The sequence below is a fragment of the Eptesicus fuscus genome, chromosome 6, assembly GCF_027574615.1.
Source record: "Eptesicus fuscus isolate TK198812 chromosome 6, DD_ASM_mEF_20220401, whole genome shotgun sequence".
NCBI lineage: Eukaryota > Metazoa > Chordata > Mammalia > Chiroptera > Vespertilionidae > Eptesicus > Eptesicus fuscus.
Genome location: NC_072478.1, coordinates 87393827 through 87419775, shown reverse-complemented (window position 1 = coordinate 87419775; position 25949 = coordinate 87393827). Strand labels below are relative to the sequence as shown.

The 25949-nt window shown below is 56.6% G+C and overlaps 1 protein-coding gene across 1 annotated transcript; it reads left to right on the top strand.

Moving 5' to 3' along the window:
* On the top strand, positions 1-25949 carry CSF1R (colony stimulating factor 1 receptor). The gene is made up of 21 exons (XM_008152205.3): positions 1-187; positions 3711-3971; positions 4409-4693; positions 6428-6564; positions 7245-7404; positions 8737-8923; positions 11594-11709; positions 11847-11967; positions 12051-12241; positions 13802-13917; positions 18407-18533; positions 18644-18748; positions 19249-19359; positions 19900-20050; positions 22014-22105; positions 22187-22281; positions 23217-23339; positions 23417-23528; positions 24018-24117; positions 24851-24959; positions 25054-25949. Exons 1-21 carry the CDS (start codon positions 139-141, stop codon positions 25177-25179), a joined length of 2874 nt encoding a protein of 957 aa, XP_008150427.2. The 5' UTR covers positions 1-138; the 3' UTR covers positions 25180-25949.

The following is a 25949-nucleotide window of genomic DNA, read 5'->3' as shown; positions in this document are numbered from 1 at the left end:
GGGAAGCAAGACAAATAGCTGGTGCGTGAGAGGAACGTGTCCAGCCAGTGTTCCTGGTCCCTGCAGAGCTAGCAGCCGGGAGCCCAGGGCCTGCGCACCCCCAGCCCTGCGTCAGCCTGCCGCCTCCCCGCAGAAGCCATGGGCCCGGGGCCTCTGCTGGTCCTGTTGGTGGCCACAGCTTGGCATGGTAAGAGCAGAACTGAGGGCCCTGGGTGGGGGTTGGGGGCTGTGACAGAGAGGTTCCCTGCGGAAGGACTCTAACCCCCTGCCCCTCACTGGGTGTACCCACTCTGTGCTTCCATCTCCCCAGCCTGGGCTGCAGGTTCGGGGCTATTTGCTTTGGAAAGGTGCCGAAGGGGCGGAAGCAGCCTGGCCAGGACTGTGGATCAGTCCCAGCTCAGATGTTGACTCACTGTGTGACCCGAGCAAGCCCCTGATGCTTTCGGGGCTTCAGTGTCCACACCTATTGGATGGCAGGTGTCGGGGGTGGTGACGGACTAGACTAAAGCAAAGCGTTTCCAACGTCACTGTGCATACAAATCACCCGGGAATCTTGTTACAACGCAGATCTGACTCAGTAGGTTTCGGGTGCTGCCTGAGACCGCATTTCTACCAAGCTCCGAGGAGATGCCAGTGCTGCTGGGCCAGACCTACACTGAGTGGGAGGCCCTGCAGAGCCCTGAGGGCTCGGCCAGCTCTGCGGGCCTGCGGCTCACTGGCTGTAGGCAGGGCCTGAGTCGGAAAGGCCCAAAGAGGCAGGGGTCCTTCCTTGAGAGGCTTGGGAGACTGAAGAGGCGAGTGAGCAAGGCTGTGGGGTGCTACTGCGAGGGAGTCGGGGGACGGGGTCAGAGCACCCTAGATGGGGAGAGGCTTGCTATGACCCTGGGCTAGGGACGGTGTCCCAGGCCTTGGTGTGTAGTGTGTGTGTGTGTGTGTGTGTGTGTGTGTGTGTGTGTGTGTTGTGTTAGGGAGAAGAGTGAGGTCGAGGGACATCCTGGGAGCTGATGATGGAAGGGTCCTTCAAATAAGTGGGAGGAAGGGACGTTTGGGGCATGGGGAGGACGGAGAAGCTGAGAAAAGAGGGTAAAGCCTGGACAGGTGTAGAAGGGGGCCTCGGTCAGTGTTCACCCTGCCCAGTCTCCACCCTGGAGGACGGGGCCTGAGCAGGCCTTCCTTTCCCAGCTAAGCCAGCGGGAGGGAAACTGGGGCAGAGGCGAAGTGCCGGATGTCAGCCCTGTCCTGCGTGAATACCCAGGACAACAGGGCAGGACAAAACAGGACGGATGCCTCTGTCAGACCGCATTTCCAGGAGACCAAGGCGCCTGCTAGGCTAGCGGGACGGGGCAGGGGAGAGGGAGAGGGAGGCGCCTGTGAGACCAGATGAGATCACAGATCAGTCTGACTCTGACCTTTAAAGGCTGAAAACTTGAGACATCAGAATGTCAAGACCAGAAGGGAGGTTAGAAATGTAGCCATTGAGGCAGCACCCGGGGCAGGAGCTGTAGCTCACTGAATTGTCCCAGAGGACAGGGTGGCCCGAGGGGCAGACGGGGGATGGCACGTACCCAGCCCGTGAGGGAGGACCAAGTTTCCAACGCACACAGTGTAACCACAGTCCACGCTCTTCCCTGCAAGAAGCCGCCAGCCCGGGGCCTGCGTCGCTGCGGCTGCACCAGGGCAGCGCCAGCTCTGTGGGGGTCAGCGGACAGCCTGCCAGGAGTGACACTGCCGCCCTCCCCGCCCTGGTCACCCGGCACAGGAGGGCTGCTCCCCACCCCCACCCCATATTGGCCTTGGCAGTATCCACCGGTTCCTCACCCCCTTGTGCTGATCAGAAGCTCTGGCAGGCCCGAGCCGGTTTGACTCAGTGGGTAGAGCGTCGGCCTGCCGTCTGAAGGGTCCCGGGTTCGATTCTGGTCAGGGGCACATGCCTGGGTTGCAGGCTCGATCCCCAGTAGGGGGTGTGCAGGAGGTAGCCGATCAGTGATTCTCTCTCATCGTTGATGTTTTTGTCTCTCTCTCCCTCTCCCTTCCTCTCTGAAATCAATAAAAATATATAGGGGGGGGGAGGGGGAAGAAACTCGGGCAGGGAGGCTGCCCACCTCTGATGCATACAAACTCAAAATATAAATTAAATCTCCTGAAGTCATTTTTCAAAATCCTCACCTGAGAATATGTTTTTCATTGATTTTTGAGAGAGGAAGGGAGAGGGAGAGAGAGAGAGAAAAAAAAACATCAATCAGTTGCCTCCCACACATGCCCCAACCTGGTATGTGCCCTGACTGAGAATCATGCCCGTCACCTTTTGGTGCACAGACGACGTTCCAACCCACTGAGCCACACTGGCCAGGACCAGGGCCGTCTGCAGTCTTTGACAGAGAAGAAATTTCTGACTCTGGGATTGATGGCAGGGGTGGGGTGGGTAGATCCATTTACGATGCTTGTGGGAGGGACAGTGGGGACGCCCTGAATGCCCTCAGGGCTGAAGTGTCCGGCTCCCCACCATCAGAGCCAAGCGGTTGCACTCAACAGGGGCACCGGTGGGTCAGCGGCAGAGCCAGGCCCGAAGCCCCGGGTGCTCCGCCGCCCAGCAGGTGGCATTGCCTCTCCTGGGAGCCTCTGCCCCAGAGAGGGGTCAGTGGCCAGGAGGGTCAGGAAGCAGAAGTGAGAGCATCCCAGGGAGAAGGGCCACAGGTGGAGCGGAAACCGGGGGCCCGGCCGGGCGCCAGCAATGTGTTTCCGCCGGCGCAGGCCAGGGCGCCTGGCAGCCCCTCCGAGGCCTTAAATCAGCTCTCACTTCCCTCCGCCGCCCCTATTTTAGGCCCCGGAGAAATGCTGACACTGCAGAGGCAACGGGCCTTCTTCCCGGAGGGCCTGATACGGGTTTCAAGTTCTCTTTTCTCCTTCAAAAAAAGTTTCCTTAAAAGAGATTGGCTCTCCTGTGCACACAACAGTGCTAGGGGTCGGGCAGACCGGATCATAAACGCAATGCTCACTCGTACTGAGTACTCATTTGGTGACCTTCTAAAGGCTTTCTATGCATTTAAACCTCCCGGCATCCCAGAACGTGGGTACAAGTATTGTCCTCGTGTTAGAGGTGGGGAAACTGAGGCACAGAGCCTCTGAACCATCCCACTGTGCTGCGGACCAGATGTCCAGTGGTGGGAGTGGGCACACAGAAGAATTAAAACCTTTTAAATTCTGCTGGGCCAAGATCCTACACCTCTTCTCCTTCCCCATGTGAATTACGTGGGAGGACTTTGCCGTGAACTTCCCATCCATCTGTCGCCTCCTTTCCTGTTTGAGCGCCCGCTTTGAGCCAGGCCCTGCGTGTGGCACTGAGTGTGCAGCCCCCTTCAGGAGGCGGGAGGACGCTGCTCCTGGGAGAACGATGCAGTGGTAGCTGGGAAGTCCGAGCGAGGCAGGGGCTAGGGGCCCCCGAGGGGCAGCGGCTGGTGAAAGGCCGAGAAAGTTTCCAGCCCTTCTTTCTCAGAAGAGGGGCCTGCTGGGGGCCAGAGACGTCAGTCCACCCCGAGCTGGTTCGGGGCAGGGGTCTGAACAATGACCAGAGAGGGGCAGAGACTTGTTCAAGGTGATCCTGCAAGTCACAGCTGAACCCCTGCCCCAGCACCACCCACCTCAGAGGCAGGGAATGGCCCGGGGGCTGACACCTGAGGCCTCACTTCTGTCTGTTCTCTTCCCTCCACCAGCTCAAGGGGTCCCGGTGATAGAACCCAGTGTCCCTGAGCTGGTCGTGATGCCAGGCGCGACCGTGACCCTGCGGTGTGTGGGCAATGGCAGCGTGGAATGGGTCGGCCCCATCTCCTACCCCCACTGGACCCTGGACCCAGACGCCCCCAGCAGCATCCTGACCACAAACAATGCCACTTTCCAAAACACGGGGACCTATCGCTGCACGGAGCCTGGAGACGCCCTAGGGGGCAGCGCCAGCATTCACCTCTACGTCAAAGGTGAGGACCCGGGCCCATTCCCAAGAGGCCTGGCCTCGCAGCCCCAGCAGGAATGGGCAGGAGGGCTGGGCCTTAATGCTCCCAGTCATAAAACACCAGCTGCGCATTTATCCAGAGTCTGCCGCAAACGAGGACCGGTGGCAGTGCTTCTAATTCAACGTAGTCCTCACAATAACCCCGTGGGGTAGGTTCCACGTGATGCCCATGTTTCAGAGGCTCCGAGGGGCTGAGTAACGTGCGCGAGCTCACACAGCAGCAAGTCGTAGGGCTGGACTTGGCTCCGAAGCCCCCGCGCCTCAGCATCAGTGAGCTTCCCGGTATTGGGTGACCGCAGGCTAATGATCAGCGTCTCTGGGCCTCCCTGGCACCAAGGTCCAGAGACTGCTTGGCCTGGTGGAGGGAGGGCAGCCGTAACCCTGTATCCCGCTGTACCCCAGACCCTGCTCGGCCCTGGAATCTGCTGTCCCAGGAAGTGAAGGTGTTCGAGGGTCAGGATGCCTTGCTGCCCTGCCTGCTCACCGACCCGGCGCTGGAGGCAGGTGTCTCGCTGGTGCGGGTGCGTAACCGGCCTGTCTTGCGCCAAACCAACTACTCCTTCTCACCCCGACACGGCTTCACGATCCACAAGGCCAAGTTCGTCGAGGGTCAGTATTACCAATGCAGCGCTCGAGTAGCCGGCAGGATGATAACAACGCTCGCCATCCGTCTCAAAGTGCAGAAAGGTGCGTGGGCAGGGAGGGGCAGGCCAGGCCTGGAGGGCAGGGACAGAGGCTGGCCACCATGCTCGTGGCAGCTGGGCTGGGCCTGATGGGACATGCGGGTACCGCCCCTGTGGCACGTCTTCCTTCCAGTGGTGCCCCAGTCACCTAGGGGCCACCCAGTGGGGCGAGACAAGCAAGGTGTGCTGGGCGGGAGACGGACCACATGCAAGTAATTAACTCAGTGGGCAGAACCGGCTCAGTCCACGGAACATGCTAGGAAAGCCATGAACAAGGTGATGGAATCAGGTGTGTGGGGACGGGGGAGGGGAGCCTTGTTGAGAGAGTGACATTTCCTTTGAGCGGAAATGTGAATGATGAGAAGGAGGTGGCCCTCAAAGGTATAGCTCAGCAGAGGAAACAGCAGGCACAAAGTCACGAGGTGGGAAGACGCTCCGAACGTTCCAGGAACGGCAGGAGGGCCCGAAGCTCTCCCACACCCTCCGACGTGGATTTCCCACTCAGTGCCAGCCTGGTGCTGGGCACTGGGCAAATGAAGGAGGGGTGATGAGGGGGAGGTGGTGGTGGGCAGGTAGGACAGCTTGAACTGGGGGGGGGAGGGGTGGTGGGGGCAGTGGTGGTGCAGGCTCACTGTTTCCCTGCTGGGCTGGGGGACGAGATTCTAGTTTCTGGAAGGACTGTGAGGAAGGCGGCCCCGGGCTCAGGGTCAGAGCCGCACGGCCAGCCCAAGGCCCTGGGCTCAAGGCCACAAAACCTGCCCGGGAAGTCAAAGGACCCCGCTCTGCAGACGGAGGCCCTTAGGGTGCTTTCCCCAAACTTCATCTTGCAGAGCCCTGGGCTGCCCTGGACCCCGGTTCTGTCATGACCCCTTCAGGGACCTTGGAGGTGTCCTGTGGTATTTCTTAGGAAACTGGATTCGATCAACTTTCAACAACAGCCACAGATATTAATTCAGTGCCTGCTTTGTGCCAGGCACTGGGCTAGCGGCTGGGGATATCCACTAGAGAGAAAGTAAATAACGTACCAGTTGTGATGAACAAGAAACCCAGCTGGGGAAAGCTGGCTGGGGGGGGGGGGGGGGGGCGGGGGAAGAAGTGGGGGGCAGGTAGGGAAAGGTGTGAAGGCTAACTGGTCACACAAGTCCTTTCTGAGGAATTTTTGAGCTAAAGATCTGAAGGGTGGGAACAGGTGCCCATTCAGAGTGTGGGCGAGAGAGCATTCCAGGAGGGAGGGTCGGGCACCAGGGCTGCCGTGGGAAGGCCAGTGCGGCCGCAGTGGGAGCGCAGGGTGGCAGGTGGTCAGGAGCAGGGCCCGGGGGCCTGGGGATGTGGGAAGGACGTTGACTTTTATTCTGAGAGTGACAGGAAGCCACTGAATATTGGCACAGGAGAAAGGCCCGACCCAATTTCCGTCCTCAAGTGCTCACTTTGGCTGCTGTGAGGGTCCAGGTGGAGAGGGGTCGGAGGGGAAAGAGGGAGACCTTCCAGGTGGCTGCTCCAGGGGCCCAGAGCAGAGAGGGCGGTGAGGCTGGGGAGAGGTGGTGATGGAGGGAAGTGGACTTTTCAAAGTCTCTTTAGGAGATAAGACTTGGCGGCGGGGAAATTGAAGCATCAAGGGTGCCTCCCAGGATTCTGGATGGGAACGTGGTGGGGGTCCTGGCCAGCAGCCTGGCCCATGGCAGGGAGCAGAGCAACAGCTCTGGCCTGAGAGTTCATGGGTCCCTTCCCCTGGCCTCAGTTGTTCCAGGACCCCCGACTGTGACCCTGGAGCCTGCGGAGCTGGTGCGGATCCGAGGAGAGGCTGCCCAGATCGTGTGCTCAGCCAGTAACGTTGATATCAAGTTTGAAGTCTTCCTCCAACGCGGAAACACCACGGTCAGCCCCCCGGGGGGACAGCAGGGTGGAGCCTGACCATCTCCCCAGTACCAGGCCCTGCAGGATGTAGCCCAGCCCCACCCTTAGCTGGCCCTCTGGGCTGAGCATGTGGCCCAGGTCCGGAGAGGGGAGTGGACTCACCCAGCATGTCACTAGCGATCATCCAAAACCAGGACTCCGGCTCATGCCACTGAAGATTGTGGGGTGGCAGGGGAGGTGTTACTCTACTCCCTTGACCCATGACCTCTGCCCCAGCCTGTAGACAAGAGCCAGGTGTTGGTTCACTTCTGACTTAGCAAGGGGTTTCTGGGCCACCTGTGAAGCCCAGGGATATAAGGGCTACTTCAGAAAGACTTTCTTTGGGAGAGGGGGAGGAAAGGGAGTGTTCCCAGGGGAAAATGGCATTAGGCTGCTTCTGAGAACTCCCTCCCATCCCCCTGTGCCTACCATGTGTCTGGCTCGGACATTTGCATAGAACATCTATTTTCCTCCTCACTGCAGCCCTCGAAGCACGGGGCCAGTATTAGTCCCATTTTACACATGAAGAAACTGAGGCACAGAGTTCAGTCCCTTGCCCAAGGAAAGGAAGATAATAATACTTAAAGGATGAGGATTTGAACCCAAATCTTTCTAACCCCTGAACACCCTTGGTATACTATTTCCATTTCTTCTGGCTGCAGCTCAATATCTTTGAACACAACGACTTTCATGATGACCGTTACCAAAAAGTCCTGACCCTCAACCTCCATCAAGTAGACTTCGAAGATGCCGGCAACTACACCTGTGTGGCCACCAATGCCCAGGGCGTCCGCTCCACTTCCATGGTCTTCCGGGTGGTGGGTGAGCATCAGGATGGTGGGGGAGGGTTAGCAGGGATCCTGGGGTGAGGGAGGCACATCAGGGATTGAGGAGGGAGCTGATGGCAGAGAAGAAGAAGAAGAATATTGCTGCTAGAATCCCCTTACCTTAGGCCTGGGACACTCACGAAACATAAACATGTGAACGGACAATGCTCACCCAGTGTGATCATGGGGCAAGTGCAGGGTGTTCTACAACACCGAGGGGACTTAGGGCCTCTGGAGCTCCCTCCCTCTTCTGCTTCTTTCCTTCTCAGATTCCCAGAGTAGCTTGATTTTAATTTATGCAAGATTTAATTAGAAGAAACTAGTTGTGACTCTTTTAGGTACAGGTAACAGAAACCAACTCAAACAGGCCTATTCAAAGGAGTATATTATAGGCCTTATAGCTAAAAAGGCCATGGATATGAGCTTCAGGTACAGTTGGATCTAGGTGTTCAGATGATGTGGACAAAATTCTGTTCCTTCTCAACTCTCAGCTGTACACTTTTTTTTTGTAGAACCCCCAAAAAGCACCAGGGATGATAACCCCAGTAGAATGAGGTCTTCTCTTTTCCCAGAATCCCAACACACATCATGAAAATGAGTGTCACGAATTCATGGATTCACGTGCCTACCCCAAACCAATCAGTGGTCCAAAGGTGACACATTACTCTGATTGTCACCTTGCTCACTTTAGAGCTGGATATGAAAGCCGCATTGACTGAATTATTACCAGAAGAAGGGGAGATGGATGGGGGCATGTGAAAAAAACAGACTTTTTTTACTGCTATAATTTTTTTAAAAATATATATTTTTTTATTGATTTCAGAGAGGAAGGGAGAGAGAGATAGAGATAGAAACATTAATGATGAAAGAGAATCATTGATTGGCTGCCTCCTGCATGTCCCACACTGGGGATGGAGTCCGTAACCCAGTCATGTGCCCTGACCAGGAATCGAACTATGACCTCCTGGTTCAACCAATGAGCCACATCAGCTGGGCATTACTGCTACAATTTTTTTCAAAAAGCGATAGCCACAGATATATTCAAACTCTTAATTATGCAAATAAGGAGAGAGGATAGGAGTTTTCCCAGGGACTCAGGGAGAAGAAGAGTTTGGAGCCCTGGGCTTCTGTGGCGGGTGGTGGGTGGTGAGAAGAGAGATGTCAGAGGGCAAGCACTGGTTAGGGTTGGGGACTATGGGCCTGATATGTTGTAGGCACACAGGAGGTTCCAGCTGAATGACTGGATCAATGGGTGGATGACCAAATGAACAAGCAAACCAGGACATCATCCCACTAATGCCAGATCTCTGTGTGTTCTGCTTTCCAGAGAGTGCCTACTTGAACTTGACCTCTAAGCAGAACCTCCTACAGGAGGTGGCCTTGGGTGAGAAGCTCAATCTCCAAGTCACAGTGGAGGCCTACCCGGACCTACAAGGCTTTAACTGGACGTACGGGGGACCCTTCTCTGACCATCAGCCCAAGCTCAATTTTGTCACCACCAAGGAGACATACAGGTACCAACCACAGCTCCCATCTGCATAGCCCCACAGCTGGATGGGGAATACTTCAGCCAGGAGTCAGGACATTTGGGTCATGTCTCAACCTTGCTATGTGACCTGGAGTGAGTCCCTTCCCCTGTCTGTCACGTTCCCTGACTGTGTAGAAACTAAATCTCAGTCATCTGTGTTTGAGATTTAGATCAAATTTGCATACCCCTCTGCCCCACATCTTTGGGAAATGCCCTCAAGAATTCTACCATTTCTTGGGGATGTGCATTCTCATGGTTATGCAAGGACTCTCAGTCTCTTTCATCCTCCTCCTTTGTGGCTGATCCAAATGTAGAAGATAATACCCCTGATTTCCACTCCTTGACATGTTCCTAATAATGACTGCACAGGGTATCTGCTGGATGCACAGGTTTTGGGGTGGGGCAGAGGGAATTCACACCACCCAATCACAGATACATCTAAAGTTCTTTAAAGGCCTGTGGCTACCCAGCCCCGATAACTTCTCACAGGCCACTCCACAGCAGGCTCAAACTCTTCTCATAAAGTGCTATTTGACAGCATCTTCTCTTCTCCAAGAATCCTGCTCTTCCCACATGCACAACATTCTAGGAATCTATTTGTCCTGACTCTTTGCGGACTGTGTCCTCGGGTCTTATTTTCCCTCCCAAAGTGGTCTAACCAGGTAGCTTTCTAAACAAGTGTTTCCTCTGTAAGGGGAACACTAATACTCTTTAATGATAAAAAAAAAAAAAAGATTAAATCAGTATTTCTTTACCCTGATCTATTTGAATGAGAGAGTACAGTTCGATCAAGGACAACAAGTATGTAGTGTGTGTGTGATAACATCCCCTTTCATACTCATGACAGATGTCCCTAAGCCGCTGCCTGCAGAGTCTAGATGTAGCCTCAGAGTCCTCCTCAACAGTTTCCAGGCAGTATTTCCATCACGTTTGGCTCACGAGAGCAGGCCTGTTTGCTATCCCTGGGCTAGAGAATCCCTTAGACACCTTTCTAATCCCAAACTCTCTGGGGTTCTTTCTAGCTCCTGAAGCCCAGACCTCATTGGCTCCTGGACTCTTGCTTGTCAGTCCTTAGAATCTACAAGGATGTTCCCTTGTCCTCATCTTCTTCCTCCCAGTTCCTTTATCCTTTATGGCCAGAATTCCTAGCTTCCTCTCACCTAAAGCAGAAGTTCTGAATCTGGAGTCTGAAGAACCCTGAGAAGGGGGTTTATGGACAGATTTCAGGGATCCATATGCAACAGGAACATTGCAGAAAGGAACCAGGGGGAGCCCTCAAACACAGTAGTCTGCGGCCATTCATCGCAAGGCAGTCAAGCCTGCGCACCAAACAGCCACAGCACTAGGCTCATGTGATGGGTGTGTTCCTAATGGTGACTTTGAGTCATCCATAGAAGTTTAGTTCTTTCAGTTTAAGAGGTAAATATTAGTTATCACACAAAAATGACCCATGTAGAGAGGTTCAGCCAAAGGTCTGGGTGAGATTGTCCTTTGAATACCACCCTATATAATAATACTAAAAGTGTAATATGCTAAGTGTCCGACCAATCGTTGACCGTTCAGTCGACCCCTCAACCAGTCGCTATGACATGCACTGACCACCAGGGGGCATACAGTCCAACCGGTAGGTTAGGTTGCTGCTGGGGTCCGGCCGATTGGGACTGGACAAGAGGGCCCGACACGCCCTGGAGCCCTCTCACAGTCCCTCCCCAGCCAGCTAACCTCCCACGGTCCCTCCCTGGCCGGCTGGCTGGCCCCCATTGGCCCTGTCAGGACTGGGTGAGATGGCCCCAATGGGCCCTGATTGCCGGCCAGGCCGAGGGACCCCCACCTGTGCATGAATTTATGCACCCGGCCTCTAGTGTATTATAGTTTTGGTTCGTGGCTGTAGACATTTTATAAAGAAGAGCTGGTAATTTGCTATAATTTATTTTTTAAAACATTTTCATGGCCTAAACAATACATGCTCATTATGGATAAATTTTAAAATAGAGTAAGAAAAAAAAAATCACCTGGAATCAGCTGTTTAAATTTAGTGCATACAGTGAGTCAGTGTGTCAAGCACTCCGAATACATAGCTCTTTAATCCTCAGACCGAGTCTGTGAATTAATTTCCATCAGTGTTGCCTCACAGAAAAGGAAGAGAAGGATCAGAGAGGTTAAGTACTTGTCTAAGGTCACACAGCTGAGAACTGGCAACACCAGGATTTGGCCCCCGGTCTCTATAGCCCCATGACTACATCCTGCTTCTCATTCCTCTCCCAGTCCCTCCGGGCGGGGCTGGAGCTTCAGGGATGGCAGCTGGCCTGGTGCTCGCGTTTTCCGTGGCGATGGCTTAGCTCAGTGGTAGTGGCGGGAGCAGGTACACTCAGTGGGGCCTGTGATGTGCCTCCCAGGGTCGGCACTTTGCAGACCTCTCCTCTACTTAACCTCAGAATAAAACTGCTTTACAGATAAGAGAACCAATTAAGAAAATCGGGTTGATGGTTTTCCCATGTCTCCTGGCACCCAGCCTGGGTTCCTGGCTCAGCCAAGGCTTCTGTGCCCTGGACACTTCACCAAAAATAAAACAACGCCTGTTAGGGTGGTTGTCTGAGCCCGCTGTCCTGGCGGGGGCCACACTGGGCTCACCCAGACGTCTGCCCCTCTCATGCAGGTACACCTCCACCCTCTCCCTGCCTCGCCTGAAGCCCTCTGAGGCCGGCCGCTACTCCTTCCTGGCCAGGAACGCCGGAGGCGAGGATGCCCTGACCTTCGAGCTCACCCTTCTATGTGAGTGATGGAGTGGGGGCTGGGGACATGGGGTCCTGGAGAAACCAGCTGGGAGAGGAAGCTCAGTGCCAGGGGTCAGGCAACAGGACTTGGGGCTCTGGGCTGATCCCTCCCTCTTCCACTCCTTTCCTCCTCAGACCCCCCTGAGGTGAGGGTCACGTGGAGCCCTGTCAATGGCTCTGGTGCCATACTCTGTGACGCCTCTGGGTACCCCCAGCCCAACGTGACGTGGCTGCTGTGCAGGGGCCATATTGATAGGTAAGTGGACTCCTCTCGCCTTCTTCACCTGGAATGAGGGGCTGGGCACCCTGAAACCCTGAACCACACACTGCTCTTCCCAGATGCGATGAGGCCCAAGCGCTGCTGGTGTTCGAGGACCCACACACCAAGGTCCTGAGCCAGGAGCCCTTCCACAAGGTGACTGTCCAGAGCCTGCTGGCCATTGGGGCCTTGAAACACAACAGGACGTACGAGTGCAGGGCCCACAACAGTGCGGGGAACAGCTCTCACGCCTTCCAGCCCATCTCTGTAGGTGAGCCTTCGTCCACCCCTCCAGGCGGGACAGGAGCGGGGCCCAGGAAACTGCCCAGCTCAGGGAGCCAGAGTTCCAACATGGAGCTGGTCCCAGCCGAACCGAGTCTTACCTCTGTGGGTCCCACTCCAGGCCCCTCCTGAAACGGCCAGATGGGGAGTCCAGAACCCCCAGGACTGGAGGGAGGGGTAGAGGGGAGGGGAAGCAGATAGATGTCCCGAGAGACAGCAGCCTGAAGCCAGCACACCCTCACTGGCCCCTCTGCTCATGCCCTGCACTTGAACTCATGTATTACTTTGCGGGGGTATATTTGGCATCTGCTGCATCCCAGGCACTCACAAGGTGCAGGGGAGCGTGCCTCCATGCAGCGTCGAGTCTGGTGAGGGAGGCAGGCAATGGCAGGTGCACACAGTCCAAGCCCACCCCAGGCCAACCTTGGTGGCCTTCTCCATCCCTCCCCGAGCCCCTTCCTGCCAGACACTGTCCCATCCTTCGGGGCCACTGTCTGAGTGTGGGCTGTCCGCTGTCCAGCCCCGGCTGACGCAGGCTGCCCCTGTGGAGAGGAAGGGACGCCTTTCTCTGGGTTGCTCCAAGGCTCCATGTGGGTAGCTCTCCGATCTGTGCAGAGGCCCACAGCACCCTCGGCCTTCTGACAAGCAGGTCTTAGCACCCGTGTGCCAGGCCTAGCAAGCTCTCTGGGCCCAGAGAGGACAGAGCGGGAACCTCTGCCTGGCTCAGAGCTGGCCCCTGAGCAGGGCCGACTCCACACGCAGCTGCTGCGGCCGCCCTTCGTCTCCCTGTGCCAGGCATTGTGCTAAGCTCTCTGTAGGCATTGTCTCAGGAAATGAGACGATGCACTTGAGGCTTAGGGAGAAGTCACAAGTTCAATGTCACACACCGCTTACATAGCGGAGGTGAGATTTGGCTTCAGACCCATGCTGTTGATCTAGGCAAGGTGATGGAAATTACGTCTTTCGGAACATTGAGAGAACCTGGGTTACTGACCTGGGAAGAGGAGACCCAGGGGCCATGAGCCTGGCTTCCAGATCCTCAGAAGGGCCGCGTGGTTCCAAAGGGCACGCAGGGAAGCAGCAGGGGACAGCAGGAAGGTGGACTTCGGTCCAAAGTCTTGGTCTTTGTGTTCAAGCTGCCCAGAGGTGTAGGTGGTGAACCCTGTCAGGAGGGGAGGTGTGTGTGTGTGTGTGTGTGTGTGTGTGTGTGTGTGTGCAAGCCAAGGCTAGACACTAGGCCAGGCTACTGCAGAGGGGATCCTTGCCCTGGCGGAGGGTGGGGGGGTGTGGGGTGGGGGGGGGGAGGGGAAGGGCGGGGGAGGAGGGCACTGTGTGATAAGGGGCTCCCCCAGACATAAAAGGCTGTGACTCTGGGCATGAGCAGAGCTGGGGGCCCATCCTCCCTGCCCCTGGCTGGGGATGGTCTGAGAGGATACTTTGTTCAAAGCATTTACTGAGAACCGACTGTGTTCCAGGCCAGGCACTCACCTGTTCTCAGTGGAGTCAGGGGGTCACAGAGGCCCACTCACTCCTCTGCCCGCCCCCCCAGGTGCCAGCACGCAGCTCCTGGATGCGCCCCTCTTCACGCCTGTGCTGGTCGCCTGCATGTCCACCATGGCCTTGCTGCTGCTGCTGCTCTTGCTGCTCCTGTACAAGTACAAGCAGGTGAGTCTGTGCAGGGCGGGCAGCCAGGCCCCGAGTACGTGGGCCTGGGCAGCACCGCCAGGCCGCCCGCAGGCCGCCCGCGCCCCTTCAGCCCTGAGCACCCACTCATTTTGCCAGCCAGTCATTTAGCCAACAGCTCTTCAGTGGGTGCCTACTCTATACCAATGTGGGCTGGGTGCTGGGATCCTCTGCCCTCTTGGGGTTCACTGTCTAATGCAGGATGCGGTCAATAATCAATTCACCAGGACAGGGAGGACGAAAGATGCTCTGGGGAGAGGGACGGGTGCTGGGAAAGCGTCAGCACAGGATCCTGTCCCAGCCGGGAGCTCTCAGGCACACAGAGAGGGCTACAGGGCCAGGCCTGTGTCTCACCCTCAGGCGGCGGGAGGTCTAGTGGAGGAGGAAGGCCTGACCATCATCAGCCTCTTCGTTATTTAATATTATTATTCACAGCTGCTCTTTATCGCACGTTGACGTTTAGTGCACTGCCTGTCACTTTGAGTGCACCATCAGTAACAGTGCTTTCAGGGGCATTTTTTATGAAGTGTGTTACCTACACCCTCTCATTCAGTGCCCTCAGCAGCCACGGCGTGCAGATCGTATCACTAACCCCACTTTACAGTCGGAGGCTGAGGCTCCGAGAGGTTGAGACCGCTGCCCTGGTCTACTGCTGGTCAGTGGCAGAGTGGGGTCTGTAAAAAGCCAGTTAGCAACCATGATGTGAAACGTTGAGTCACCTTATTTTGTCCTCACAACACTTTACAATAAGGAAACCATTGAGGCTCAGGGAGGTTGAAGAACCCGCCCGAGGGGTTCCAGGCACCTCCCACACCAGCTCTGGGGCCTCGGCACCTGGCCTCCCTCCACAAAAGGTCCGGTGTGATCAGCCAGAGGTTGTGAATTGGATGGATCTGGGTCTGAATCCTCCTTCTGCCTGTGTCTCTGGCTGTGGGCCTTGGAAAAAGTGTTGTCTCTAAGCCTCTGCTTTCTCCATCTGTGAAATGGAGTCAATAACGGCAGCCACCCCACCAGCTGTCTCCGCAGGGACTCGATGGGGTGCTGGGCACAGACAGCGCTCAGCATGGAAGCTACATACCCTTGTCCCAGGAGGAAGTTGCCCGGGGGCCCAAGTGAGCTCATGCATCTGGGGATTGGAGGGGTGTCTGAGGTGGGGCATCTCCTTGACTACACACCCAAAGTGGTGTTGGGCCTGCTCGCCCACCTCCAGGGGCAGGACCTCACTCACTCTGTGGCCACCCGTTCCTTGTCTGAGCAGCTCTGACTTCAAAGTTCCTCCTTATATGGAACTGAAACTGCCTCCCAGTGCCCCACAGAGCATCCTCCTCTGCCCAGGGCAGCGGCAGAGATTCCAGAGAAGTGTCCAGTTCCCCTCCAGCCCTTTGTCCCCTCGGCTAGCCGTGGCTTAGGGACACGCTATCCTCTCTCTGTGGGACCATTTTTGGAACATGTAATCCCAGTCAGCTCATTTCCCATCCAGGAAATTAAACTGCCCCCTGAGCCCGCGCAAGGCCAAGGAGGGCATCCCATGGACAAGACCTCGAGGGGTCAGGATGGTCCATCCCCGTCTCGGGGCCTGCAGTCCAGTTCTCCTCGGTTTTGCCCCCTGGGGTTCTGAGACTTGCCCCTGCACTGGGGACTCAGCCCGGTCAGTCCTCACTGCCCAGGATGGGGGTGGGGGGTGGCCCCGTCTGGAGGAAGGGCTGTTTCTGCCTCAGGCTGAGTCATCGCCTTTCTGGCCCCCAGAGAGACCACAGGGTAGGAGGGCTAAGGGGGAAGAGAAAGGCAGGAGTCAGCAGGCAGGGAGGCGGGGCACAGGAGGAAAGGCGGAGGCAGGGAGGAGCGAAGGGGATGGGGAGGCTGCGGGAGAGGCCGGGATTCTGGGGGTCAGAACTGAGCTGTGGGGACCAGGGACAAACTGGGGTGAAAGGGGGGTCCTCTAGGTATCTGTGGGAATTACGAGGTCTCTACCTTCCTGAGACCGAGAACATCCACCCTCCCAGCACCAGCAGGCCTAGCGGGGAGGCCGTAGGTACTGCTGTGGCGGCAATGACCGCCACTGCTGGGAGGAATCTGGCCTCCCGTAAGGGTTCTCCCTCAGAGCAGAGGCCCCTCGGGGTGGAAGCCCTGGGAGGAGTCTGAGCCCTTTCCAGGGACAGCCTGCGTGGTATAGGGCAGAGCTGGGGCCGCCCACCAGGAAGAGGTGAGGAGGTGCGTGAGGCAGGTTGGAGGGCCTCCTCCTCCAGGTGTGGAGCCTGGCATCCAGGGACCTGAGATTCCAGCCAGACCTCTTCTTCCTCCCCCGCCCACCTCCTCCCCCAGGATCCCTGCCGGGCTGGGCAGCGGTGGGGAGGGGGCTGACTCAGGCCCAGCTGCGGGGGACAGAGGAAGGAGAAGTGGTGAGGAGACAAACAGGCCTTGGCCACAGAGGCTCCTGGAGATGGAAGTGGCCTGGGGAGGGGGTGGGGGCGGGTCAAAGACCCCCCTCCTGGCTCCCTCGCTGTCTTTTGGGTTGGAAAGGCACCATGTGCAAGGTTTGAGTCCTCTGAGATTCAAAAGTCCCTCCTTGCCCTGCCAAATAGCTCTGTTGGTTAGAGGGTCGACCCAATATGGCCAAGGTTGTGGGTTCGATCCCCGGTCAGGACACATTCAAGAACCAACCAATGAATGCATACATAAGTAGATAAACAAATAGATGTTTCTGTCTGTCTGTCTCTCCCTTCCTCTCTAAAAATAAGTCCCTCCTCTGTCCCATTTCAGACTTTCCTCCCAAGCCCCAGCATGGGAGCGTCTAAGTTCATCGGTGGTCTCCTTCCCGCCCCCGCCCCCACCCCCACCCCCGCAGAACCCGGAAGCTCTTCCTTACGTCTAAATGCACATTTCTTCCAAACTACCTCGGAAGTTCTTCCCCGGGGCTGTCTGGAGTCTTGCTTCTAACCCAGCGAGGCACACAGCCACAGGCCCCCTCCTCCCCAGCACCCACTCATTCGCCCTGTAGCTCCCGAGCTGGGTGCCCAGGAGGAAGCCCAGCTGCGCAGCACAGCCAGCTGGTCCCCGGGCCCAAGGGGACTGACAGGAAAGAGTGGGACTGCTGACCCGAGGCCTCCGTGTCCTCCACTGCCCCGGCCCAGCCTCCACTTTCCCCCGCACGCCATCTTCCATCAGCACTTCTCCTGGGCAGCCCCTGGCATGATGCCCCCAGCAGCTGCCACTCTGGGCAGGAAAGAGAGAGGCCTCCACTCCTCCTCCCCAGAAACAGCCCTGCGCCAGCTGGCGGTCGGCACAGCATGAAAAGCCCGAGACAGGGCCAGGTCCTCCAGACACTGTCTGTGGGCCGAGCCTCTCACCACAGACCTCAAGGCCTTCCTGACTCTGGAACCTTCCCCTGCTCCCCTCCAGCCACGTGGATGGGCACCTGGCAGGTGCTAGTCACTCAGACTTGCCGGGACCCTTCCCACCCCGGGCCTCCGTGTCTGTTCACTGAGCTCCCGCCCACGGCCACGCGGCTGGGCTGGCTCCTTCTCGGCTCCTCGGGCCTTCCCTGACCTACCTGTCACTCTCTACCCCGCTTCCCTGCTTTATTTTCCTCACAGCACTCTGAAAGCTTCCTACCGGTCTAGTTGTTTATTGGAAGTGAATGTCTGTCGTAGCCACTAGCAGGCAGACTCCGTGGGGGCAGGCACCTTGTCTTGCTCAACTCTGAATCCCAGTGCCGGGCACAGCGGGTGCTCAGTGAAGGCTTTGAAAGGACATGTTATTCAGATTGGAAAAGGAAGGACATTCGGTCCCAAGGTTCAGGGTGAACCTTGGAGATGTGCTAAGTGTCACACAAGCACAAATACTGCTTGGTTCCGCTTACATGAGGCACTGGAATGGTCAGAGCCCTGAGCTGAGTGGAAGGAATGGTGGGGGCCAGGGGCTGGGGCCGGGGCTGAGTTGTTTAGAGTGTGGAGTTTCAGTTTTGCGAGATGAAGAGTTCTGGACGTCGGTATGAATGTGAACGTACTTAACACTACTGAACTGCACCCTCAAAAGTGATCGAGGTGATAAATTTCACGTTATGTGTATCTTACTGCGATTAAAAAACAAAAACAAACAATATTTGGATGAGAGGATGGATGGGTGGATCTCGAGTTCCAACCTCCCTCCCAGCTCAGGAATTACCTAAATTATCAGATCCATCAAGGCCCTCGGAGGAGATCCCGTCCAAATCTTTGAATACACAGGTAGGGGAACTGAGGTTTGGGGAAGGGACGGTCACACGGTGAGGCCAAGCCAGGAAGGGTCTGGACTCTCAGTGCCATGGGCATGAGAAGACACGGCCACTCTCACCAGATATCTCGGGCCCCACGCTGCCTCCTCGTGCCGAAGGCCATGGGACTACCCACTCCCCCTGCCCTCAGGGGTCAGAATGAGATCCAAGATCCTGCCAGGTCTGGTTGCCACGTGCCTCCTCCCTCTCCCTCTGCAGAAGCCCAAGTACCAGGTGCGCTGGAAGATCATTGAGAGCTTCGAGGGCAACAATTACACGTTCATCGATCCCACCCAGCTGCCCTACAATGAGAAGTGGGAGTTCCCCCGAAACAACCTGCAGTTCGGTGAGATGGGATCTCCCGTCAGAGGGCAGCATGGGCTGCAGGAAGCCCGTGGCCCTTAGAGAAAGGGCCCTTCGGCGCCCAGGGACCTAAGGAGCCTGTATGTTCGGCAGGTAAGACCCTTGGAGCCGGCGCCTTTGGGAAGGTAGTAGAGGCCACAGCCTTTGGTCTGGGCAAGGAAGATGCTGTCCTGAAGGTGGCTGTGAAGATGCTGAAATGTGAGTAAGGGGAAGGGGCCCGGGGAATTTAGGGAGCCGGTGGGAGGTGCTGCAGGCTAGGGGAAGGGCTGCATGCCCTGTTGTCACAAGAGGGATCATGCACATTTTTGGCCTGTCAGAGCCCGGGGGACAGAACCTGGGGTTTGCAGTGAGGACTCCTGGGTTCCTTTGCAAGTTCCAGGCTCCCTCTAACTCCTGGGTGTGGGGGGCTTCTAAGCTGGGGTACATAGAGGCTGGGGTACACAGAGGCCAGCCTGGGCCATGGCCTGGCCACAGCTTGACTTCCTGCCACCTGAGAGCAGCTCAGTGACTGGCCATCTCTCCTCTCTCTCTCCCCAACACCCACCTGTGTGTCCGCATTTCTCCTCCCTCTTTTGGCTTCTGATTGCTTCGGTGCTCTGGGTACCCCTTCCTGCTCCCCTGCTGCCCCCTGTCTGTCTATGTGGCCCTCCATGTCCTGCTCTCTCCCCGTCTGTGGGACCTGTGGTCCCTCCTTGCAGCCACGGCTCATGCCGACGAGAAGGAGGCCCTCATGTCGGAACTGAAGATCATGAGTCACCTGGGCCAGCACGAGAACATAGTCAACCTTCTGGGAGCCTGTACCCACGGAGGTGAGGGGTCCTGGAGGGCATGGGGCCCGTGGGCTTGGGGCCTCCCAGGTGTCTGAGGGCCCCAGGGCACCTCAGTCCATCTTCCACTTCCCACTTCCTCCTAGTAAAGGTGGGACCCCTGCCTCAGCGTCCCGTAAATTCCAGACACCTGAGCTGGTCAAGCTGCTTGTGCAGGCAGGTGGCTCTGGGAGCTCTGAGCAGCGGCTCTCAGACCCAGTGTGCGTCAGTCACGTGGAGAGGGAGCTAACAGTGCAGATGCCTCGGCCCTGTGGGTCCAGAGTGAAGCCCCAGGGCCTGTCAGGACTCCATGTCCACCCCATCCTCTTCTAGAGGAGCTTTGACCTTTATGGAGCGGCCACAGATTGCCTTTGAGGGAAGAATTCTTTGACTATGGCTTTTTTTGTTCGTTTGTTTGGTTGTTGAGATTCCTCTGCTTTGGCCAGATGGGGCTCCTAAGTCCCAGTCCAGGGTGCCTCATTGCCCCTGCCCCATGGGGACTGTGTGAAGGGGTGCACTCACCCCACTTTCTTGGCTCTCTAGGCCCTGTCCTGGTCATCACTGAGTACTGTTGCTATGGAGACCTGCTCAACTTTCTGCGAAGGAAGGCTGAGGCCATGCTGGGGCCCAGCCTGAGTCCGGGCCAGGATCCCGGCTACAAGAACATCCACCTGGAAAAGAAATACGTCCGCAGGTAGGACCCTGGCTAAGGACAGGAAGGAGGCTACGACTGGGAGGTGGGGCCTCAGGTCTGTCCCCAACACCAGCTCAGGGTTGGGTAGCTAATGGCCCTCACATTCCCATCTGCACCATGGGGAGTAGTCATACCACATTAGATGGGCAAGTGTTCTTCCACTAATTACCTCCAATATTTGAGCACCTACTATGTTCTAGAAACATCGAGGCGAAGATAGGCAGCTCATAGTCTGGTGGAGACAGATGTTAATGAAATCCTCACTTTAACGTATGTAAAAGATCAGCCAAGACTGTCCGGGGCCCTAGCCAGAGACGGGCAGATCTTGGGGTAATTGCCCTGTTTCTCCCATAGATTGTGCTGCTGGGGGCGGCAGAGAACCCTTTGTACTAAGGAGTCGCCAGTGTCAGGTCCCCACATCACCACCAAGTGGGGACAGAGTCTGTGGGTTGTTGGGTGAAAGGGAATACTTGGGCCTCAGTTTCCCCAGGCGAGTCATCAGGAGGATGAACCTCTCAGGGTCTTTCCGGCCTTGTTGTTCTGTAATGCTGATATTCCTGGAAACCACGCAGAGGCAGATGGACAGAGCCACATGGGGAACCAGAGAGAGGAAGTGGTCAGTTTGTCACACATGAGTCAGAGGCAGAGGTGGAGCCTGGACCCCGTGCTGCTGTTTTGACTCCTGGTCTGTGCTACCTGAGCCACACTGCTCTCCTGGAAGTCTGTTTTGGGGCTTGTGGAGTCTCAGGACCTGGCTGTTTTGGGGCTGGGACAGGATCAAAATGAGAAGGATGTACACTGGGCCCCTAACCTAGCCACTGTCAGCTGCTAAGCCTGGGGAGGCAAAAGGGGAAGGAGGGTATTGCACCCATCCAGTGTCCTTGAATATGGGGGCTGGCTGGATCTACTTCCTCTTCTGATTCTCGAACACCCCTCTGACACTGGGCCTCTGCAGGCTGGAACCTCAGGCCAGATCAAATCAAAATGAGAACCAAAGTAAAGCATTATCTTCCATCCTCAAATCTGCAGGTGGGAAAAGGATTCACCGAGTGGGGTGATTATAGGGCAAATGGCATGTGAACCAATCTTGCCAATGGGATTCCAGGCTACAATAGAAGTATAGTTTCTAGACCAAGGGAGGGGATGCTTTTGCCAAGGTCAGCCCATAGATGAAAAATTAGGTTCTCTTTTGGGGAACACTAAAGCATGGACATTGTCAAGGCACACATCTCTAACTGCACAGGGGACAGGAGGGTGAGAGGCCCAGAACTCGATTGGTTGCTGTCTTAGAAGCAGTAGTGGCTATTCATTCTAGAGCAACGACTCTCAAACTTGCCTGCCCCCCAAAGCATGGGCTCATAGGCATCACCAGAGAGCTGTTAGAAATGCACACTCTCAGGCCCACCAGACCGGCTGAATCTCAACCTGCATTTAAATAAGACTCCCCAGGTGAGTCTATGCACATGAGTTAGTTTAAGAAGCAGGACTCTAGACCAGTGGGCCTCCGTCAGGCTGCACACTGGAATTGCCCGGAGGGAATGAAAAGACTGAATGACTGAGCTTTGCCCCTGGGCACACGAGTGTTTGAAGCTCCGCAGATGATTTTAATGTGAGGCCGGGGGTAAGAGCCACTGTCTAGACAGAGAGCGCTCACAGAAGCTCTAGACTGTCTCAGATCCCTGCAGGACTGTTGTGAGGAAGAGGGAGCCCACTTCTCTGTGTCCCTTAGGGCAGAGTAAGGACCAGGAGGAGGAAAATCCCAGGGGCCGACTGGCATTAGATGAAGAAATTTCTAACAGGTGGAGATGCCCAGAGAGAATAGGCTGTTCGCTCCCACATGATGGCCAAGCAGGGACCAGTGATCAGAATGTGGCAGTCTCTTCCCTGCTGAGTGGCTGGAGGCCAAGGCCCGAGCTAGGCAATGCGTAATGGGAACTGACTGCCCGTGGCCCTCTCTATGTAGGGACAGTGGCTTCTCCAGCCAGGGTGTGGACACCTATGTGGAGATGAGGCCCGTTTCTACTTCTTCTTCAGATGATTCCTTCTCTGAGCAAGGTGAGGAGGAAGAGGGAGAGGAGCTGCTGGGGGCTGGGCAGGGGGTGTGGTGGGCTGCCCTGATGCCTCTCCCCACACCAGACCTGGGCAAGGACGAGTGGCCCCTGGAACTGCGGGACCTGCTCCACTTCTCGTGCCAAGTGGCCCAGGGCATGGCCTTCCTCGCTTCCAAGAACGTGAGTTGGGGATCAGGTTCCCCATATGGTCACCCAGTGGGGTGGGGGGCCATGGAACCTCCATGCGTCTGGAGGGTGTGGGAGGAAAGTGAGCACGAAGGGGCAGGTTAGGAGCCAGAGTGCCAGAAGCAAATGGGCAGCGGCCACAGCATCTGGGCTGCAGCCTCAGGGCTTTGGGGGGTGGGGGGAGGTGGGATGGGAGGCTGTGCCAGAGCCCCCGCAGGGAGCCTGCGTGCAGCAGGCTGAGGCACACCCATTTTCAACAACAGGCTTTAGTTTTAGTCAACAGTGGAGATGTGACAACTGTTGTGTCAATGGTGTGAAGCACGGTCTCGGGATAACAGAACTCCCTGCATAGGTGTGGGCCACGAGATGATGTGCACAGTGCACTCCGGCCAGGAAGCCGTGCCTGGGAGTGGGAGCGGTGACCGTCCTCCTTAATTAGGAGCATGACTTGGACGTCGTTTAATGCTGGCCCTGCTACTTCCTGTATGACTTGGAGCAATGAGATTCTGAGCTTCTGCCTCTACATCCATTAAAATGGGCACCATCACAGGGTTGAGGTCAGAACGGTACAATGTGTGCAGATGCTTAGGGAAGGGCCTGGCAGGGTAGGACCCTGAAAATGGCAGCTGCTATTAGCTGATGTGGGCCAGCAAAGGTTTAGTGCCAGGGCTCACTGCTTCCGGGCACACCCAGCTCTAATCAGCTGTTGGTCAGGGCAAAAGGCCCCGAGTAATGGTGGTTTCTAAACACTGCATTGTCTGACCATGTAAAAGGTAGGGGCAGGAATCAAGGGCAGGGTCAGGACTAGGACTGATGCCCACTCCCTCACAGAGGAATCTGAGGCCTTCTAAGGCCTGGCTGCTCCTCCTGCACTGTGGGCTCAGAGAGGGGAGGGAGAGGCCAAGACTAATCCTGTCTCACTTCCCCAGTGCATCCATCGGGATGTGGCAGCCCGAAATGTGCTGCTGACCAGTGGGCGTGTGGCCAAGATTGGGGACTTTGGGCTGGCTAGAGACATCATGAATGACTCCAATTACATCGTCAAGGGCAACGTGAGTGCTGGGAGGGATGGACCCAGCTGGGGAGAGGGTGAGCCAGGGCCCAAGGTGACTGGGGTCTGCTGTGCCAGGCCCGCCTGCCCGTGAAGTGGATGGCGCCAGAGAGCATCTTCGACTGCGTCTACACGGTTCAGAGTGACGTCTGGTCCTACGGCATCCTCCTCTGGGAGATCTTCTCACTCGGTGAGCACTGGCCTGGTGCAGGCTCAGCCAGGGGCGTGTGTTTGGTTCCCTGCAGTGTCTTATGCCTCGAGGAGGCTGTTAGTCAAGGATGCTTGGGGCCCAGGGCAGACCCTCCATCCTGACAACAGGCATTCCGTCATCTGTCTGCTTGTGCCATTCTGCTTCTGAGAATGCGGTTTCCCCTCGTCCACAATATACATTACCTTGAAGACACAGCTCCCCAGTGCTCTGGAGTGCTCAGCACAGGGACTTGGGCTCAGCCCTTCAACACACTCCTCTAAGAGCCTCTTACTCCGAGGGCTGTGCTAGAATTGGGAAGTGTGATGGCTCCCGGCTTCCTAGAACCTAAGCCCTTTGCAGTGCCCAGCACATAGCACTCACTAAGAGAAGCTGCTGTCTTATCGTGGAACCCCAACCTCATCAAGATGTGTGGGGGATGGGGATGGGGATGGGGGAGTACTGAGCACGGTGTGATCTTGGCCTTTGCAGGGCTGAACCCCTACCCTGGCATCCTGGTGAACAGCAAGTTCTATAAACTGGTGAAGGATGGATACCAAATGGCCCAGCCTGCATTCGCACCAAAGAATATGTAAGGGAAGGGCCCCAGGGAGGGAGGACACCCTACTCTGGTTGAAGGGCATGGAAAGGCATGTGACCCAGCTTTCCCAGCCCAGTACTCCAGGGCCAGGCTTCGTCTCCCCACAGTGGACTACATAACAAGTCCCTGTTGAGTTCAGGGTTACCTCTGGTTTCCCAGGCAGCACAGGCCGGTCCTAACTCAGATAGTTTTTGAACTCAGACTCTGTTATTATGACCTCAAGGAAGACTCCCTCATTCTTTCTGTCCTGGTGATCTGTGGGGTAGTGATACCTCACCACAGCGGCCCACCATGGGGAAGCTGCTCACTGGCTCCCTGCATTCACCGCAAGCCCCCTGGCCATGAAGTCACCTGCTCCCTTTCTCCAGCCCCTCAGCACAGCCTCCCTTCTCTCTGCCAGGGTGGATTCATGCCGCTGGCAGCCCTCTCTCTCTTTAGTCTCTTGCTGCAGCCAAACAATTGCTCATTCTTTCAGACCACCTTTCACACCTGCTGGTCATAAGAGTAGCCCCTCTTGTTTTAGGAGCTTGAGCAACATGCATCTCTGAGCTTCTCCCCAACTGTCACAATGGGCATGATGAAGATGCCTTTCTCCAAGGGCTTAGCACAGGCCTCGTGCTAAGTTCATTTGACTAGGTTTTGAGACCTCCACTGGCAGGACTCTGTAGGGGACGTGCACGTGCAATGATCCCCAGACCCACAGGTGGCCTCTGTCCTGTCTCAGATACAGCATCATGCAGGCCTGCTGGTCCCTGGAGCCCACCCACAGACCCACCTTCCAGCAGATATGCTTCCTCCTTCAGGAGCAGGCCCAAGAGGACAGCAGAGAGCAGGTGAGTGCGGCCAGGCTCAGGGTGGGGCTGGCAATAGCAGGCCAGGCGGGGCTGTCCAGTCAGGACTGACCATCCCCGTCTCTCCTTCCCTCAGGGCTATGCCAACCTGCCCAGCAGCGGCAGCGAGCAGGAGGAAAGCTCTAGCGAGCAGCTGGCCTGCTGTGAGCAGGGGGATATTGCCCAGCCCCTGCTGCAGCCTAACAACTACCAGTTCTGCTGAGGTGACACCAGGGGGGCACTGCCTGTCCCCTCCTCCGAGCTTCAACTCCTCCGTGGATGGGGCGCCACAAAGAAGACATAGACTCTGTCTCTCTGGTCATTTCAACAGTCCAGCCCTGAAACTCAGGAATGTGGGACCCATGAGATATCAGAGGACCCGCTTTCAGGGCCTGGGTCATCACTGCCAGTCGGGCTGGGGCTGAGCCCCTCCCCTCCCTCTGTTCTCAACGCTGTGGCTGCATGTTCGCTATGCCAACTGGGAGAACCCTCAGCTCACCCACTTAACCTTAGTCCCATTTCCAGGAACTCCTTCCCTACCCTCTCCCGTCTCGATGGAAATGGACTGGTTTCGCACCTACGACATCCCCAGGAACTGTCCCAATACTGAGAAAACAAGGCTCCTGGGCCTCAGAGTGGAGGGACCCCTCTCTGAGTGGAGCAGCAAGAGCAGACAGCCGCTCAGAGGCTGCTAGGCTCAGACTCCTCGGAGCAGGGTGGCTCCTCTGTAAGAATCTAACTTACATGCCAGTCTCTCCCTCTGGTCTTCTTCCCACAGCCCCATCCCACCCTGGATCTGGTACTGCTGCAATGAGCCAGTTGGCAGCTAAAGTTTGGGGTGTTCTGCCCAGTCCTCCTGAGCTGGAAGACAGGCGACCCGTGTGGCTGGCCACACCAAGCAAGCAGCACGCACTTCCCCCGAGTTGACTCATCATAACTAACAGTCACGCTGCGGGATGCCGCCGTCAGCATTAAACTAACAGAATTAACACA

Bases quoted from the DNA above. Each gene is read 5' to 3' on its own strand.
- CSF1R (XM_008152205.3), top strand. From the start codon at position 139: ATGGGCCCGGGGCCTCTGCTGGTCCTGTTGGTGGCCACAGCTTGGCAT. The intron at 6,565-7,244 runs GTCAGCCCCCCG...TTCTGGCTGCAG, and splicing joins TCCAACGCGGAAACACCACG to CTCAATATCTTTGAACACAA. The intron at 22,282-23,216 runs GTGAGTTGGGGA...TCACTTCCCCAG, and splicing joins CCTTCCTCGCTTCCAAGAAC to TGCATCCATCGGGATGTGGC.